Below are 17,073 nucleotides of genomic sequence, written 5' to 3'. Positions count from 1 at the left end.
TGCACAGGATTGCGTTGCAAATTGTCTGCCAAAATGTCTAAATTTGTATTGCCTTCTCAAATCTGTAGCATAAAGGTCCTAAGTCCAGGGTAGCTGTTTGGGCCATATACATTCGAATAATGAAAGGTCTGTGCAAATTGCAAAGATGTTTCACTCCACTGTATTTACTTCTCAAAATTCCAAGGGCCACCCCATCGGACATACTACTTCATATGGTGCCTCTTATCACAAAGACTGAGTTCGAAGTAGAGAACGATGGGATTAATCTTACTACAGTACCTATCAAAGAATGCAGCTCTTCACCAGTGACTGTCAAACTAGCTGCCTAAGATGTTACAACATGAGGCAACTTCCTGCATGTAACAACCATGGATCCCATCGTGACTCTGCATGAAAACTGGACATTGTTACAAACGTTTCACCTGCCACTACCAACTTCCTTGTCTGCTCTACCTCTATTAAGTACCAAATGCAAAATCTAGGGCCCTAACCAGTTCTAGCCCTGACTACACTGTTCCCCTTGAATGGATCATTTGCTAAATAGCTCCTAATTTTCTGCACACTTCACTATTTAATACACGTTTGTACCATATACTACTTGCCTCATTTTTTCAGATCCAGTAATGTCATTATTCACATAAATCTTAGTTTCCTACCTATTTTTTTAGGATTCATTTCTTTATTAGATATTCAACAATATCACACCTTGTATGCTCTCAGTGAAAAACAGACCATAGATTAAGCATGATAAGTTTCAAGACATACAAGAAACAAATAAGAGTCCGATGTAATATGATCAAACATGTTTCGGCCCAACAGCCAGATGCTCATAGAACTTGAAAAACGTCATTCCCTTGAAACTCCCACCAATGTAGTAGGACAATGGAAAAGAACCTTCACACAAAAGCAGGGAATACACCCAGAAAAAGATAAAAATTAAGTAAAACACATTTTCACTTATATCTAAGTCATATGCCAAGATATTGTGGTCTCCCCGCAACCCCAGACGCCACCCACAGACTCCCATGTAATGTCCCATCCCCCGCTCCTGTATGCCCTCCATAGCCTGACTCACGCGCCACTGTGTCCGTGGACTACCAAACCTATTAAAATAAATGCAATTAATCTTGGCTCATAGATTGTACTTGAATGCCGTGTCAGAGGTGGTAAGCGCTATGCAAAAACAAAACAAATAGACTCAGTGAACGGCACTAGTTATGAAAAAGGACAACATCCACGTCAGCTTTCTTCTGTCCACCAGTAGGCAGAGTTGATGATACAAATGTAGTCTACTGTTTTAGAGTTGACAATCACAACAGATCTAATCACAAAAAGATGATTGCTGTATTTTTTGAAGATTTTTGTAAGTGAAAAAAGCGATGTGAATATTGTAATACCTTAAAAGGTTGAAATAAAAAAGTGCAAGAAAAGTGCTACACATTTATTATTCTGAAACACACAAAGACGCTATGCTATCATTTTCATACCTGGTGTTCCCATTCCAGACTGCCCTCCTTTCGACTAAATGACATGACCTTCCAATCTGCCACCGAGACCTTGATGATGGAGTCTTTCAGCACTGCCTCCTGCTCGTCCACCTCTGAAATTACTTTGGATTCATCATGGTTTACACCGGGTTTAAAACTGCCTTCAATGAACCCCCCTCTGGGTTCAACGTCTGGTACATAGCGCAGTTCAAAATGGCCGACACTGAAATTCCATCTGTGAAATGAAAAAGGTCGTAGAAAAGATTACCCAGATAAAAATGCATGAACTGAAACCGCCAAATAACATTAGCTTAAGTGTGAATGACTTTTGCTGATTCTTTCTGGCAAAGAAGAAATAATGAGATTTGGTTCTATCTTAAAATGACGCATATTCATTTTACGTGAACTTTCACAATGCACAATTTTTTGGGAAATATATTTTTATTTGCATTTTCTATCGACAAGGTAAGAGTGAGAGAAAATATTGCATGTACAATTAGGTCTTGTACTCAAGTCATACCATCCAATTGGGAATGCAGTTCAGGTGGTATTTCAGCGTTTCTGGTTCAAATTTTCATGATATTACAGTTCTCTCGACTAGCATATCGATATTATGTTACATGCAGCGCCTAGTTTACTCATTGTGTCTTAGGGGAGATAGGAGTAGTGCCGTTTCGTAGATATCTCAATCTGTTATAATCAAACATAATAAAATTGTAATGCATTAAACAAATAGAGAAATAGAGGTTTGGTATATGTGGTTGTTTTAGATTCTAATGTTCTATGTCTTTCGTCACTTTAACACATGGGGGTCGTCGATATTCCGGTCTGGTTGGGGGAATGGGTGGAGTTTCTACTAGGTTGTCTACTTCCTGCTGTTGGCTTCAGTGGTGGGAAGTTGGGGCATTCCCTACTGAACTGTCATTTTGGTTGTTTTCTGGGGGGGCTCTCGCCATCTTCTCCTTTACAGCTTTCCAAGCTATCCCAGGCACTCAACACCTCCGACGCAGTCCTGCTATTGGGCGGCATCTCATGCCTCTATTGTCCTCCTCCATCAGCACCCATTGTTCTGCTCTGGCCCAGGCCATGACATCTTTTTCCCAATCCTGTGTTTTAGGTAATATTGTTGCCCGCCACCGGAGGGATATGCGTCTTCTTGTCAGTATTAGTGCTAAATCTACAAATCTAGTTCCCACCTTCCTGGATTTAGGTTGTGGGACAAACCCAGGAGACCGACCTCCACCGTGAGGGGCAATGATCGCGACAGTACGTCATTTAGGGTCGATACAATCTGGCGTCAATACTCCCGTAGGCCTGGACAATCCCAAACCATGTGTGTAAATCCCAAGTCAGGGGTCCCGCACCTACGGCACTGTAGCTCACGGGTCCCGTACATGATGTTAAGTCGGTGTGGGGTGAGGCAAGTCATGTGTAGGAAGTTGAACCGTGTATACTTAAAGCTAGAATTCCTAGAGATTTTCTTTGGGGTGCTCAGGGCTTTGCCCAGGTATGCCTCCCTCGGTCATCTCCCTGCCTATTGAGCCTCCCCATTTGTCTTGCAATTGATTCAGGGACTTTACCGTCCTCTCCATGAACACTCCGTATAGAGATTTTTCTAAGTGTCCTGCTAATCCCAGCATCACCACTGCTTGTAGCAAATTGTGTGCGTCAGGCTCTCGTCTGCCTCTTCCCCACAGTGCCCCAAAGGACCCAGCACTGTGTGATATTTTAAGATCTAGCCCAGAGACAAGTCAAAATGCATGAGGAATTCTTCAAGGGGATCAATTCTCTCTCTAGGTCAATGCACAATTATGTTAACCCCATTTGCACAGGGCTCAAGTGCAATCCATATAGTTTTGTAGGGCAGTGGTAGGTTCGGAATGTCTGCCTCCACCAGGTTCTGGATTCCTTGAAGTTGAGTTGTCATCTCATAAGAAGAAACAAGTTACTTACCTGTAACTTTAGTTCTCCAGTATTGGTAACTTTCATAGATTCCCATTGCTTGTATCCTTCCCCGTCGTCGGAATGGGAGCCTCGGTAATAATATATATATATATATATATACCTAGGTAAATACACCCTAATAGGTGTAAAAAGGTTAAAAAAAATTAGGCCTAGGCCTCATTATCTTTTGTAGCCTATTGGTGTCATTATGTAAAAAGACCCAAAGTCCCCTTAGCAACCAATCAGATCAGCCTCACCCTGTAGAACCTTCCTGAGAAAGCTCAGAGCCTCAGATTTTCGTAGCCGTTGCTTTGCCACATAATCACCTAGCCCTAAAGTGAGCTTTCCCAGGGGAGGCGGGTGGGCGCATGGGAATCTATGAAAGTTACCAATACTGGAGAACTAAAGTTACAGGTAAGTAACTTGTTTCTTACTCCAGTATTGGAACTTTCATAGATTCCCATTGCTTGTATCAGAGTAGATGGCAGTTAGCATACCTCAAACATTTCGTGCACAGTTACAGAATCATTATAAACTAATGACATCACAGAGTATAACAACCATAAAGCAGTAACAAAGCATAATAAACGAAATGTTTGAAAAAACAGGAGGAGGGAAGAGAGGAAAGCTCACCTCTTATTGGAAGAGATTTCTCAGGACTGCCTGTCCTACAGCCGAATCCTCCTTTGCAGCCGCCTCCAGGCAGTAATGTCTCGTGAAGGAGTGCGTACTGCTCCAGGTAGCTGCTCTGCAAATGTCCTTTATGGATACTCCAGCAAACAGCGCCGTTGATGCTGAGATCGACCTTGTGGAATGTGCCTTCACCTGTCCTTGTAAAGGTTTGCCTGCCGCCTGGTGGCAGAACCGGATCGCACTAGTTATCCATCTAGATATCCCTTGTTTTGACAAAGGAAATCCTTTCCTTGGGGCTCCGAAAGCCACAAACAGTTGGGGTGTTTTTCGAAATCCAGCTGTGCGTTGTAGATAGAATTTCAAACATCTCTGAACGTCCAGAGAATGAAGTGTCCTCTCAGCCTGGGTTGAAGGTCGAGGAAAAAAAGATTTCAAAACCACTGGCTCGTTAAGATGAAAGTCTGTTGGTACCTTCGGAATAAACTTGGGGTTCATCCGTAGGATCACTGTATCATTCTTGAACTGCAAGAAGGGTTCTTTGATAGTTAAAGCCTGAAGCTCTCCTACTCTCCTTGCAGAGGTGAGTGCCAAAAGAAGCGCCACTTTCCACGATAGGAACTTCAGGTCCGCTTTATGTACTGGCTCAAATGGCGGTCTCATCAGCTGAGCCAGGACCACATTCAAGTGCCACACCGGAGGTGGGGGCCTAACTGGCGGAAAAACTCTAAACAGTCCTTTCAGGAATTGTTTTATTACTCTTGCTGACAATAGAGAGGGGCCCGATCTTGTTCTCCTATACCTGGAAATAGCTGCCAAGTGGACCTTGATAGAAGCATGAGCCAGACCTGCTTGTGCCAACGATAGAATATATGGTAAGAGTTGATGCGGAGCTGACGAGAAAGGATGTACTTTTTCCCTCTGACACCACAAATGGAACCTCTTCCATTTCGCTCTATATGTCTTATTAGTGCTAGGGGCTCGTGCCTGTGCCAAGATGGTCCTGCATTCCTCTGGGATGTTTAAGTCCTTAAACTCTCTGTATTCAGGAGCCAAGCCGTCAACTGAAGCGAGCTCGGGTTCGGGTGAAGAACCTGGCCGTTGTACATTGATAGAAGTGTCTGTTTGGGTTGCAGATGAATGGGTTGTGTCTCTGATAGAAGAAGCAACTCCGTGTACCAAAACTGGCGAGCCCAGGCAGGCGCTATTAGTATCATCCTGCACCTGTCCATCTTGAGTTTCTTGAGGACTCGAGGAATCAGGGGAAATGGCGGAAAGGCGTAAACAAACGCGCCTGACCAGGACATCGAAAGGGCATTCCCGAGTGACCCTCGATGATGTTCCCTGCTTGCGTAACACCGGCATTTCTTGTTCCCTGGTGTTGCAAACAGGTCGATCGCTGGGGTCCCCCAACGGAAGAAGATGTCCTTGATCACTGCGTTCTCCAATTCCCACTCGTGCGAGACTGCTCTCAGGCGGCTTAGCGTATCCGCCTTCGTGTTGCATACTCCTGGAAGGTGTTCTGCTACGAGTGTGATGTTCTGCGATATCGCCCATTCCCACAGTATTTGGGCTTCCTGTGAAAGCAGTGGCGATCTTGTGCCTCCCTGCTTGTTGACGTAATGAATTGCTGTGGTGTTGTCCGTCCGCACCAGGATTGCTGAGTTTGTAATCCTTGGGAGGAAAGCCAACATTGCCAATCGAATAGCTCTTAGCTCCAGAACGTTGATATGTAGACGACGTTCTTCCAGAGTCCAGTGACCACTGACCTGGAGGTCTTGCATGACTGCTCCCCAACCTTGAAGAGAAGCGTCCGTGGTAATGACGTGAGGAGCTCGTGCAGCCTTGAAACTGAGTCCCACAGTGAGGTGAGATCTTTTCATCCACCATGAAACCGACCGTTTCATCCGCTGGGTAACCGTCACCCTGTCGTCGAACGAACCTTCCACTTGTCTCCACTGAAGGTCCAGTTCCTCCTGCAGGGGGCGCATTCGCAGTCTGCAATGCGGAATCAATTGAATACAGGATGAAATCGACCCTAGAAGAGATTTGTACATCCTGACTGTCATCCAACTTCTCTTTTGCAAACGAGTGGCTGACGATATGAGTTTCATCTGTCTCTCTTCCGATGGGAAGGCTTTGCACACCTGAGTATCGAGTATCGCTCCCAAGAACTTCACCGTACCTGCCGGCTGAAGAACTGATTTTTCCTTGTTGAGTTGTAAACCCAGATGAATAAAGAGGTTCAAGCATGTGCTCACTGCCTTCGATGCCTCTTGTAAGCTTGGGGCCTTCAGCAGCCAGTCGTCTAAGTACGGGAATACTTCCAGCGACTGTCTCCTCAGTAATGCTGCTACCGGTGCCAGCACCTTTGTGAATATCCGAGGAGCGGACTTTAATCCAAATGGGAGCACCATGAACTGGAAGTGACTCTTGCCTACTGTAAAGCGAAGGAAACGTCTGTGAGCTGGATGGATCGGGATATGAAAATAGGCATCTTCCAGGTCTAATGTTGCCATGTAGTCGCCTGGGTTCAAGAGGCGCAATATGTCCTGGAGTGAAATCATCCGAAACGACAGTTTCGTGAGATAGGTGTTGAGCTCCCTCAAGTCCAGGATAGGACGCCGCTTTTGCTTTGTTTTGCGGATCAGAAAAAATCTTGAATAGAAACCTTCTCCCCTTTGTGATAGGGGAACACGTTGGATTGCCCCTTTTTGAAGCATTTGTTGAGCTTCCTCTTGAAGAAGGTTCAGATGCTTCGAAGTAGTGGCGTGGGGAGCTCTTGTAGGTGGAAATTCCTGGAATTCTAGAGTATGCCCATTTCGGATGATGTTTAATACCCACTGATCCGATGTAATCTCTTCCCAGCTGCTCAGATGTTGTGATATCCTGCCGCCCACTGGAGATCCCAGAAGCGGAGGAACAGTTGGCAGAGTCAGGAGGCCGCTATTGACGCTTGCCAGCGTCCTTGCCCTGACGCCCCTGTCGTCCACGAGCGTTCTGGCGAGAGAAAGACTGGGATTGCGACTGCCGCTGATAGTATTGATTGCCGTACTGAAGCCTGTACGACTGCGACTGCTGTGAATATCGCGGTTGCTGATAACCTCCTCTAGGTGAAGTGAAGCCTCTTCCTCGTGCTCCACGGAACTGTGTCTTCCTATATTGCAGGTTCCCCAGAGCCCTTGCTGTCTCTGTGTCCTTCTTTATACCCTGTAGGGTCTCATCGACATGTTTCCCAAATAACATGTCCCCGTCAAAGGGCAAGTCCAAAATCCTATTCTGGACCTCTGGCCGGAAGTATGTAGCTCGCAGCCACCCTTGTCGCCGAAGAACCGCTGCACTGCCCAGAGCACGGAAAGATATGGTGGCGATGTCCATCGCGCAGTCAATCATCTCTGAAGAGGAACGTTGTCCTTCTTCCAGAAGTTTCTGTGCTTCCGCTTTCTGGTCATCCGCTAGCAGATCCACATAGTGTGCCACATCACTCCACATCTGGCGGTCGTACCTTGCTAGGATCGCCAAGGCATTCGCCGCTCTGACCAACAAGCTAGCCATCGACGAAAAACGCTTCCCAGCGTTGTCCAACCTTCTACCCTCCTTGTCTGGCGGAGTCGTGAGGGTGGCCGAAGGATTCCGCGATCTCTTCTGTGCCGCTTGCGATATGACCGAGTCTGGTCTAGGTTGTCCAATCAAACAGGCGGGACTGTCATCAGGAGCTTTATATTTTTTCTCCAAGCGCGGAAGAGTTGGAATGACCGTCGCTGGGGTCTGCATCACTTTCTTCCCTTCCTCCCATATGTGCTCTACAATGGGAATCGAGCGCACGGCCTTACGGTATGCCTCTTTAAAATCGTACAAGAAACAATCCGTAGATGTTGTAGGCATCGCTAACTTGAAGCGCGCTGTGGCTCTTTCCATCAAACTGAAGAAACCTCCTACATCCGCCGGAGGCGAGTCGACCGGGTCTGGCACTGGTGAAGCCGGATCCGGAGCTATATATTGGTTCCATTCACTATCCTGGTCTTGATCTTGGTTCTGCCCCGTTTCATCTTCATCCGAAGTATCCACTTGGATTTGCCGAGGATATTCCCTCTCATGTTCTTCCTGTGCAGGCCGTACTGACTGTGCTGCCACCACCTGCGGTTGAACCTGTGCTTGACCTTCCACAGGTTGCGACCCTTGTCTGCTCCTATACTCCTCCAGCATTGCCCTTAAGTCTGTCAAAAGACTCATAGGCATCGTTACCATGCCCTGCTGTGGTTGGGTTTCCTGGTATGCAACTTGTCTTTCTGGCCGCTGTTCCTTTTGATAATAATACTCCTCATCCAAATCCGAATCATGGTACTTCAGATTCAATTGAGATGGACTGTAAGCATCCCCATACATCTCATTCTCCTCTTCTGAGTAATCATCTTCATCCAACAAAAGGGGTGGAGGTAGTGAAGGTACTTTCCTTGGAGAAGTCATATCTGTGGTTATCCTCCTCCTTCTGCTGTTTTCTGGCGCTCCTGTCGTCAACGGCGTTGAAAACAACTCCACCGTTTCCTTATTCTGAATCGTCGTCGACGGGACCGTCGACGAGAGTCCCTTCACCGTCGACGGCATCGTCGACGGAACCATCATCGTCGACGGACTCATCGTCGACGGGATCGTCGACGGAACTGTCATCGTCGACGGGCTCACCATCGTCGACGGGATCGTCGACGGAACTGTCATCGTCGACGGGCTTGTCGTCGTCGACGGGATCGTCGCCATCGAGATTGCCACCGTCGACGGAATAGTCATCGTCGACGGGATGGTCTTCGTCGACGTGGTGGTAACCGTCAACGTGGGTATCGTCGACGACGCCGTCGTCGATCCAGTCTTCGTCGACGGAATCGACATTGAGGTCCTCGTCGACGCTCTCGTCGTCGTCCTCGTCGTCGCTGGATGGCTCGTCGACGACTGAGGAGAAAAAATCACCTCAGATGCTTTAGAGTCCTTCTTGACCCCTGTAGAGGCCTCTACAGTCGGTTTTTTGACGGACTTGGCTACTTTAACCTGGTGGGAAGGCCCAGCCGAGCTCTCATCCAGTTTAGCCCTTTGCACCTGCAGTGCCTGCCTTTCCCTCTCCTTTACACTCACGTGAGGAGATTCGATAGGCCCTGGCTTGCCAGACCTATCAGAGGTCCCACGCATAGCCTTTAAGGGGGGTTCAGTTGAAATGTCCACAGACGATCCGCCCCTCTTCAATGAAGTCTTTGAAGATGATGATCTGGCATCTTCCTCATCACCAGAAACCACTTCATCCCTCCTTTCCAACTTCCTAAGCCACAGAAGCAGCCGTCCTTCACGATCACGGAGGGTTTTAACAGACATTCTCCTGCATATACTACACCCATCAACCTTATGGTCCGGGTATAGACAGTAAATACAGTCCTTATGTTGATCTTCTGTATTAAGTCGTTTTTTGCCACAAGTGGCACAAGACCTGAAAAGGCTCTTCTTTTCCTTATCAGCCATGACAAAGCTGAAAGAAATCCTTCAAGAAAACTGTTTAAACAGTACCTCAAGTTGAAGTTAGAGCAGAGCTCTAAGGGGACTCCCTGTCACCAACGAAGCGGTAGAAAATCTGAGGCTCTGAGCTTTCTCAGGAAGGTTCTACAGGGTGAGGCTGATCTGATTGGTTGCTAAGGGGACTTTGGGTCTTTTACATAATGACACCAATAGGCTACAAAAGATAATGAGGCCTAGGCCTAATTTTTTTTTACCTTTTTACACCTATTAGGGTGTATTTACCTAGGTATATATATATATATATATTATTACCGAGGCTCCCATTCCGACGACGGGGAATGATACAAGCAATGGGAATCTATGAAAGTTCCAATACTGGAGTAAATAATATATTATCAAGACTGTAGTACCTAGTGACATTATTTTAAAAATTGGAGCAAGGCAACAATTATAGTATTTAGAGTGCAAGGGCCTGCAACTTTTTTATTGATGGCTGAGAAGTGACCAGGGCATGGGGTTAAACCTAAGAACTATCATAAATTATATATTGTGATTAAACTCGGCGTCTTTTGCCAGCCAGGATACCCAAAGGTCCAAACCCACTGCTTTGCCGTGCCAATCGCACATGCACCACCTCCCACATCCTGTGGCAAGCACAAAAAATATTACAAATAGCATCACTTTATCCAATGGGAAGCAAGGTTTACAAAAATCACAAGCAACCTACTCCCAGCTACACTCTCTAGTAATGCAAATCTTAGCTTGTCATTGATCCAAACTGAATTGCATTAAACACAAGCACAAGTCTAAAAAAGTGCTGTAATGTAGCATATTAATATTTAGGATTCACACCTGATAAAGCTACTCAGTCTGCATTCTTTCTTTGAGGGAAGAATTGAAGAAAAATACTCTCCAAGAAGTCATTCAGAAGCAAGTCATCTCCAGCGGAACTCCTGTTGAAGCCTTCAAGCGTGGCCCAGGCCAAAACATATATGGACAGGCTTCAACAAAACCAGTACTACTGCTTAAGAGCTTCAGATGTTATGTTATGATAACTTATATAGCGCACGATTACCCAGAGGTGTCTTGGTGCTATAAATCCATGAGACTAGTATGTGTTCCCTACTTCTCCTCCGAAGTCGTCAACTTGAGCTTCATCCGGACTCTTAAGCATTGTGAAGTTTCTGATGTAAACATGTCTGCCCTCTACAAAGCTCATATATATATAACAAGCATTAGAAATGCAATAGGTCTAGCAGCATTAGAGTTAGTGCTTTTAGAATTGTTTATGGGTTTTTTTGTAAATCTTTAGCATGAGGTTGAGGGTGAGTGAGGGTGAGTGAGGGTGAGGGGTTGAGGGTGAGTGAGGGTGAGGCTGAGGGGTTGAGGGTGAGGGTGAGTGAGGGTGAGTGAGGGGTTGAGGGTGAGGGGTTGAGGGTGAGTGAGGGTGAGGGTGAGTGAGGGTGAGGGTGAGTGAGGGTGAGGGGTTGAGGGTGAGGTGTTGAGGGTGAGGTGTTGAGGATGAGGGGTTGAGGGTGAGGGGTTGAGGGTGAGGGTGAGTGAGGGTGAGTGAGGGTGAGGGGTTGAGGGTGAGGTGTTGAGGGTGAGTGAGGGTGAGGGTGAGTGAGGGTGAGGGTGAGTGAGGGGTTTTGGGTGAGTGAGGGGGAGTAGTTGAGGCTGAGTGAGGGTGAGTCAGAGTGAGGGTGAGTGAGGGGTTGAAGGTGAGGGGTTGAGGGTGAGTGAGGGTGAGGGGTTGAGGGTGAGTGAGGGTGAGTGAGGGTGAGGGGTTGAGGGTGAGTGAGGATGAGTGAGAGTGAGGGTGAGTGAGGGGTGAGTGAGGGGGAGTAGTTGAGGCTGAGTGAGGGTGAGTCAGAGTGAGGGTGAGTGAGGGTGAGGGGTTGAGGGTGAGTGAGGGTGAGTGAGGGTGAGTGAGGGTGAGTGAGTGAGGGTGAGGGGTTGAGGGTGAGTGAGGATGAGTGAGAGTGAGGGTGAGTGAGGATGAGTGAGAGTGAGGGTGAGTGAGGGGTTGAGGGTGAGGGGTTGAGGGTGAGTGAGGGGTTGAGGGTGAGTGAGGGGTTGAGGGTGAGTGAGGGGTTGAGGGGGAGGGGTCGAGGGGGAGGGGTTGAGGGTGAGTGAGGGTGAGTGAGTGAGAGTGAGGGGTTGAGGGTGAGTGAGTGAGGGTGAGGGGTTGAGGGTGAGGGTTTGAGGGTGAGGGGTTGAGGGTGAGGGGTTGAGGGTGAGGGGTTGAGGGTGAGTGAGTGAGGGTGAGGGGTTGAGGGTGAGGGGTTGAGGGTGAGGGGTTGAGGGTGAGGGTGAGTGAGGGTGAGGGGTTGAGGGTGAGTGAGGGGTTGAGGGTGAGGGGTTGAGGGTGAGTGAGGTTTTGGTTCCCCAGTCCTGCCCTGACAATCAACACTTTACTTTGGGACAGAAGATCTGTTCGAAGTCTCCTCTGGGTGGGGTGATGAACAGCTGCTTGGCTACACAAAAACACACCCGAAAGAAGCAGTATTCAAATATTCCTGGAATTTCGCGATTCTGTAGCAAATACCAGGATAAATAAAACTGCCAAAATGCCAACATTTCCCAGAGAACCTCCTGATTACAGCAAAATGTAACTTTGTATTATGTGGGTAGACTTCAAAAGCCACACAAATTAAAAGAGCAGACTAACTTGCACAACAGCCGGTAACAGCATTTCACCCGAGCTTACATGCGTGAAGAGATATTTACAAACAAGGAGGCAGATCAAGAAAGAAGAGAAACACCTGACCTCTTCAAAAGAGCTGGACAAAGCAGAACTGATGGAACATAAAGAAATTACTGTGGAAATAGTAAAAGGCGCTTTAGGCGGAGATGTGCAAATTACAACGTTAAAATTATCAGAACTTGACCTCGTGTGAGTGTGTACCACGACAATCTGAGTAGGTCCAAAATGTTTCTCCTACTAGGAAAATTCAGAAATTAGGATTTTGTCTACGATTAGCAAACTTTTTTTAATTTCTCAGAGTCCCATTGGCTACAGACAAAAATGTCCGAAAAATCAATGTTTTTCACACACGCCACAAACCAAAATTCTGCTTATGTTCGCTGGTGAACAATCTGCGGGTTTACAGGTAGGGTTAACATGCATCTTAAATTATTTTCTCTTACTCCAGGTGGCAGGAAAAAGTGCTCTTCGTAAGAGCCCCATGGAGGCCCGGTGACAGGTTTCTCCACCAGCACCACCACTGGCACCTCACTCTGCATCGGTCGGTTTTTGGCACCACTGTCCTGTGCATTGTTCAAAAGCTGCAGTTTGGAGCCCCAAGTGTCCACACTAAAATTGTGCTTCCACAACCAGGAAAGCGTTAACTGGGAAAACTAATGATAAAAGGGGACAGTAATAAATCGCAGTACCTTGCAAAACTGCGTCTCGATTCCAGGAAATGTACTAAGCAGCCAAGCGCTTTAGTTAGAGTTCCGAGATAAACCAGGCGCTAGAATCTACCAGTACAAATGCACTTGCAGGGAGGGGAGGAGGCGGCAATGTGGCAGGAGACTTTAGAAACCAACTCAGCCCTGTGCTTTACCTCATAGTAAAGCAAAAAGCAAACAGCAAAAAATGCGTGAGCAAACGCAGTTCAACCTCAAATCCGAACAAGAAAGGGTGGAGGGGGCAGGGGAGGAGGGGTCCGGGGAGGAGGGAAGGGCCAGAGGGACTTGATGGGAGTGGTGGGGAGGAGGGGGAGGGTATAGAGAGAGAGAGGAGGAGAGACAGGACAGGGGGAAGCAGCAGAGACACGGCGGGTAAAATAAACAAATAACACGGCGGCCAGGGGAGGGGCTGGCCGCCGGAGAGGGGAGAGGAGAAATGCGACACGGAGGGAAGGGGAGGGGGCGGAGCGGGGAGGGGGCGGAGAGGGGAGAGGTGCGACACGGCGTTAGACGGAAGGAAGAGAGGGGAGGGGGAGGAGAAAGAGAAATGCGACACGGCGGGAGGGGGCGGAGCGGGGGAGAGGGTGTGTGTGTGTTGTTAGGAGACGGACGTGCACGCGCACGCGCTTTTAAGGTCAATGCGCATGCGCATTGACCTTAAAAGTCACGGGCACTGCAAGGAATCGCCACGATTCCTTGCAGTGTGGATAAAGAGTGGATAACTCGCAATAGTCTCGCTTGCTCGATGCGCATGCGCATCGACAGGCGAGACCTAAAAACCATAGCATAATATCAGATACCCACTTCTCAGAACCACTGCGTGGTCCTACAGCTCGGACAGTTTTTTGAGTTCTGTGCAGAAGCAATATGTCGTCCTGTTCAATATCTTCTTCGTTCCAGCGACGACACCCCATTGCTGAACAGATGTACTTCACCTGAAAAAATATACATACATGTAAATAATGGTCATTAATTGCACATTAGCAAAATCCTTTTCTTATAAACAGTATCCTTGCAAGCTCATCCACTTCTGATGGATGAGCTAAACTTTGTAGCAATGCATTTTCTTACTTTGCGAGACATGAGGATAACTTGGTAGCGGCATGTACTGCAACATGTCAACTTCTGATGGAAAGCTACAGCTGAGATTCGCTTAATAAACATCTCAGATATTGCATTAGGAACTAGGGCAATGCCTTCGGAATTGGGACAGCGATAAACTGTAAATGTAGTTTATTAATCACACAACTTTGAGTAGCAGCAATTAATTACAGAGCACAACCACTATTAAGTTTCACTACTGACCTTGCTGTCTTATTTTCATAATAAGCAAAACACCATTCAGTGTTTCTTAGTGGAAACAGTAATCATCCAAGTACAAAAAAAAACAGAAGACATATATAATCTTGATTATGTTGACACAGAGTAAATGTTGTTGATGCAGACAGCCGACACGTGTTTCGTTGCATACACAACTTCTTCAAGGCTCGAAAAACAGTTGAAAGAATCATAGCATATATCCTCGGGATCCCTCAATAGTATGGGGTATACCAAAGGGATGAACCAGATATTTTGATTTTTGGTTGCAGAGTAGGACTTCAAAACACTTTCCAATATCGAAAAATATAAATGTAGCTAAGAAGTAACTAGAGTTCAGTCTGTCCAATTTTAGCGTTTAAGCTCTTGTGATGCGTAGAAAGTCAGGACGACAGAGACGCTCGTACTTAAGTGCAACGAGCCCCAGAACTTAATTAGTAAATATAGTGGTACAGCATCACACACGTTTCTACATGCCCGGCTCTGTACAGCAAGAACCCTGATGCTGTACCACTATATTTACTAATAAAGTTCTAGGGCTCGTTGCACTTCAACACAAGAGCCTCTGTCGTTCTGACATATGTCTGTAGTATTGACGAAAGGACGCTCCAAGCCAGGTAGTTTACACAGTAGATTTATTTAAGTGGTAAATTAAATACATAGACAGGTAAAGTCAGAGTCTTAGTAGGAGCCCCTAGCTGCTCCTGGTGGGGCTCCTGCTAAGACTCTTACTTTACCTGTCTATGTATCCAATTTACCACTTAAATAAATCTACGTGGTAAACTACCTGGCTTGGAGCGTTCGTCAATACTACAATGTCGGCTGTCTGCATCGACAACATTTACTCGGCGTCCGCATAATCAAGATTATATAGGTCTTCTTGTTTTTTTGCACTTGGATGATTACGGTTTCCACTAAGATACACTGAATGGTGTTTTGCTTATTATTACAATAACTGACAACAAGGTCAGTAGTGAAACTTAATAGTGGTTGTGCTCTGTAATTAATTAATTGCTGTTACGTGTATGGCGAAAAGTTTTTCCAAACAAGATAACACTAGGTGAGTGGCACAGTGTTGTACATTGAGCACGCCAATCTACAGATTTTTATACGTGGACTTTTGGTGAACAGTACAGAGGTGCTGACCGGTGGTTTTTCACCACTGCTATTCATGTTGTAAACTTTGAGAAGGAAGCAACCTGCTCAATCCAGAACTTTAGGCTAGGAATTAAAAAGTTAAGGGAGAATTTTTGATCGAAAATCCACTTACTGTGTATTATTAGTGATTTGGACGATTTCCTCAATCTGAAGCATTTATGTTGGAATAAGTGGGCAATTCGGGAAGAGATGGGATTAAAGAGAGATGAGAGAGGGAGCAGGCAAAAGATGGCGAGGTAGGGAGAGAAAGTAAGAGAGGGAGAAAAGGTGATGGAGAGATTAAGAGGGAAAGAGGGAGAAGGAAAGAGAAAAAGAGTGGTTTTGCTCTAAATAACGTGCTAGTTTTGTCCGAATTAAAACAATGGGTTTGAGATCCTTAACAAACCTAATATTCATGCTATATGGCTACATGCAATTCAAAAAACACTGTTACAATAAGGTTTCAAACCTCTTGTTATTAAAGGTGGCAAAGTCTGTCTAATTAGAGCTTCAAAATTCAAAATGAGTGGTGTGTGGCAAACAAAAATAGCACCATTAAAGGTATAAGTGGCAGAAAGGAACAGCCATAAAAGGTTTTAAAGTAAAGGCTTCGCCACATTAGGAAAAATAGGTGTTAAATCGAAACTTACTTTTCCGCTGTGGGCACCTAGCCCATAAGTTGTCAGAGACTTCCCTCCAACCAAAACAACGTCATCACCAAATTTATAAGAGGACTCCAAGAGAGACTCCACGGTAAACGGGACGGCTTCCATGCTCTCTCGGTCGCGGTCCCATTGGAATAAGTCCCCATCCAAGGATGGAATGATCATTTTATTTCCAAAAACCTAAAAAATTTAAAAAGACAAGTTCAGCATTTCAAAATAAGGTACCTAAAAAATACTCAAGAAGTTTGAATGGTCAGTCTGTTTAACAAAGGATACCTGGTGCAGCATACTTTAGCAAAAACCAAGACATTTTGTGAACCTTCTCTGCAATGCTGGCTCTATTACGTCACTATGCTCAAAGGACACTGTGTCATGAAAAGCAGGAAGAAAGGTTTTTTTTTTATCACAGACTTTCTACAGTGTAACCCGTCGCCTCCAGGTAAGCAGGGCACGTTACAATGCATCACTAAACAAGTCATCAAAAGTACTGGTCAAATATAAATAAAACAAAATGAATAAAAATGTTATTGAAAAACAACATTTTAAGTACTCAAAATGTACAGACATGATCCCACCCAAGTAAAACTTTACAGCAAAGGAACAAGCATTGGCAAAGCCAATGTTTCTTCGCAATGGTCTAGCTCTGAGCTTTTGGTGTTGTCAATGTGAATGTTTTTTTACTCGTCTGTTTCTATACACTGGTCCCGACCCAATAAGGTTCAAAAGGGATATGCTTGCCATTTAAAAATGGGGAAACGAAAAATGGAGCGATGATACTTCCGGCAAATGGAAGCCTATGGGCCGGTTGTAAACCCACGATGTAGAAACAAAATGTCTTGGATCGAGACAGTACATGCGCGTTGTCTAGAGCAGAGGCCTAGAAAGAGATTCATGATATGTTATATTAAATGTACAGTTATTATGGAACTTCAGCAATGTCAATTATCGAGGTGTTAAGCAGTGTGATATCACTGCAGCTACCC

At 45.9% G+C, this 17,073-nt stretch overlaps 1 protein-coding gene across 1 annotated transcript in view; it reads right to left on the bottom strand.

The window, feature by feature from the left end:
- EIF2AK3 (eukaryotic translation initiation factor 2 alpha kinase 3) overlaps positions 1-17,073 on the bottom strand; it is a 137,740-nt gene that overhangs the window by 54,353 nt on the left and 66,314 nt on the right. Inside the window, exons 3-5 of the mRNA XM_086964429.1 lie at positions 16,076-16,270; positions 13,776-13,906; positions 1,488-1,722 (exon numbers count right to left, since the gene is read on the bottom strand). Of these exons, the coding sequence (XP_086820555.1) occupies positions 1,488-1,722; positions 13,776-13,906; positions 16,076-16,270 (561 nt within the window). The remainder of the gene's footprint in view (positions 1-1,487; positions 1,723-13,775; positions 13,907-16,075; positions 16,271-17,073) is intronic.

Source organism: Lissotriton vulgaris, chromosome 3_2, assembly GCF_964263255.1.
Source record: "Lissotriton vulgaris chromosome 3_2, aLisVul1.2, whole genome shotgun sequence".
Taxonomy (NCBI): domain Eukaryota; kingdom Metazoa; phylum Chordata; class Amphibia; order Caudata; family Salamandridae; genus Lissotriton; species Lissotriton vulgaris.
Note: the sequence above shows the minus strand (reverse complement) of the source record. Positions and strands in the feature narration are given on the sequence as shown.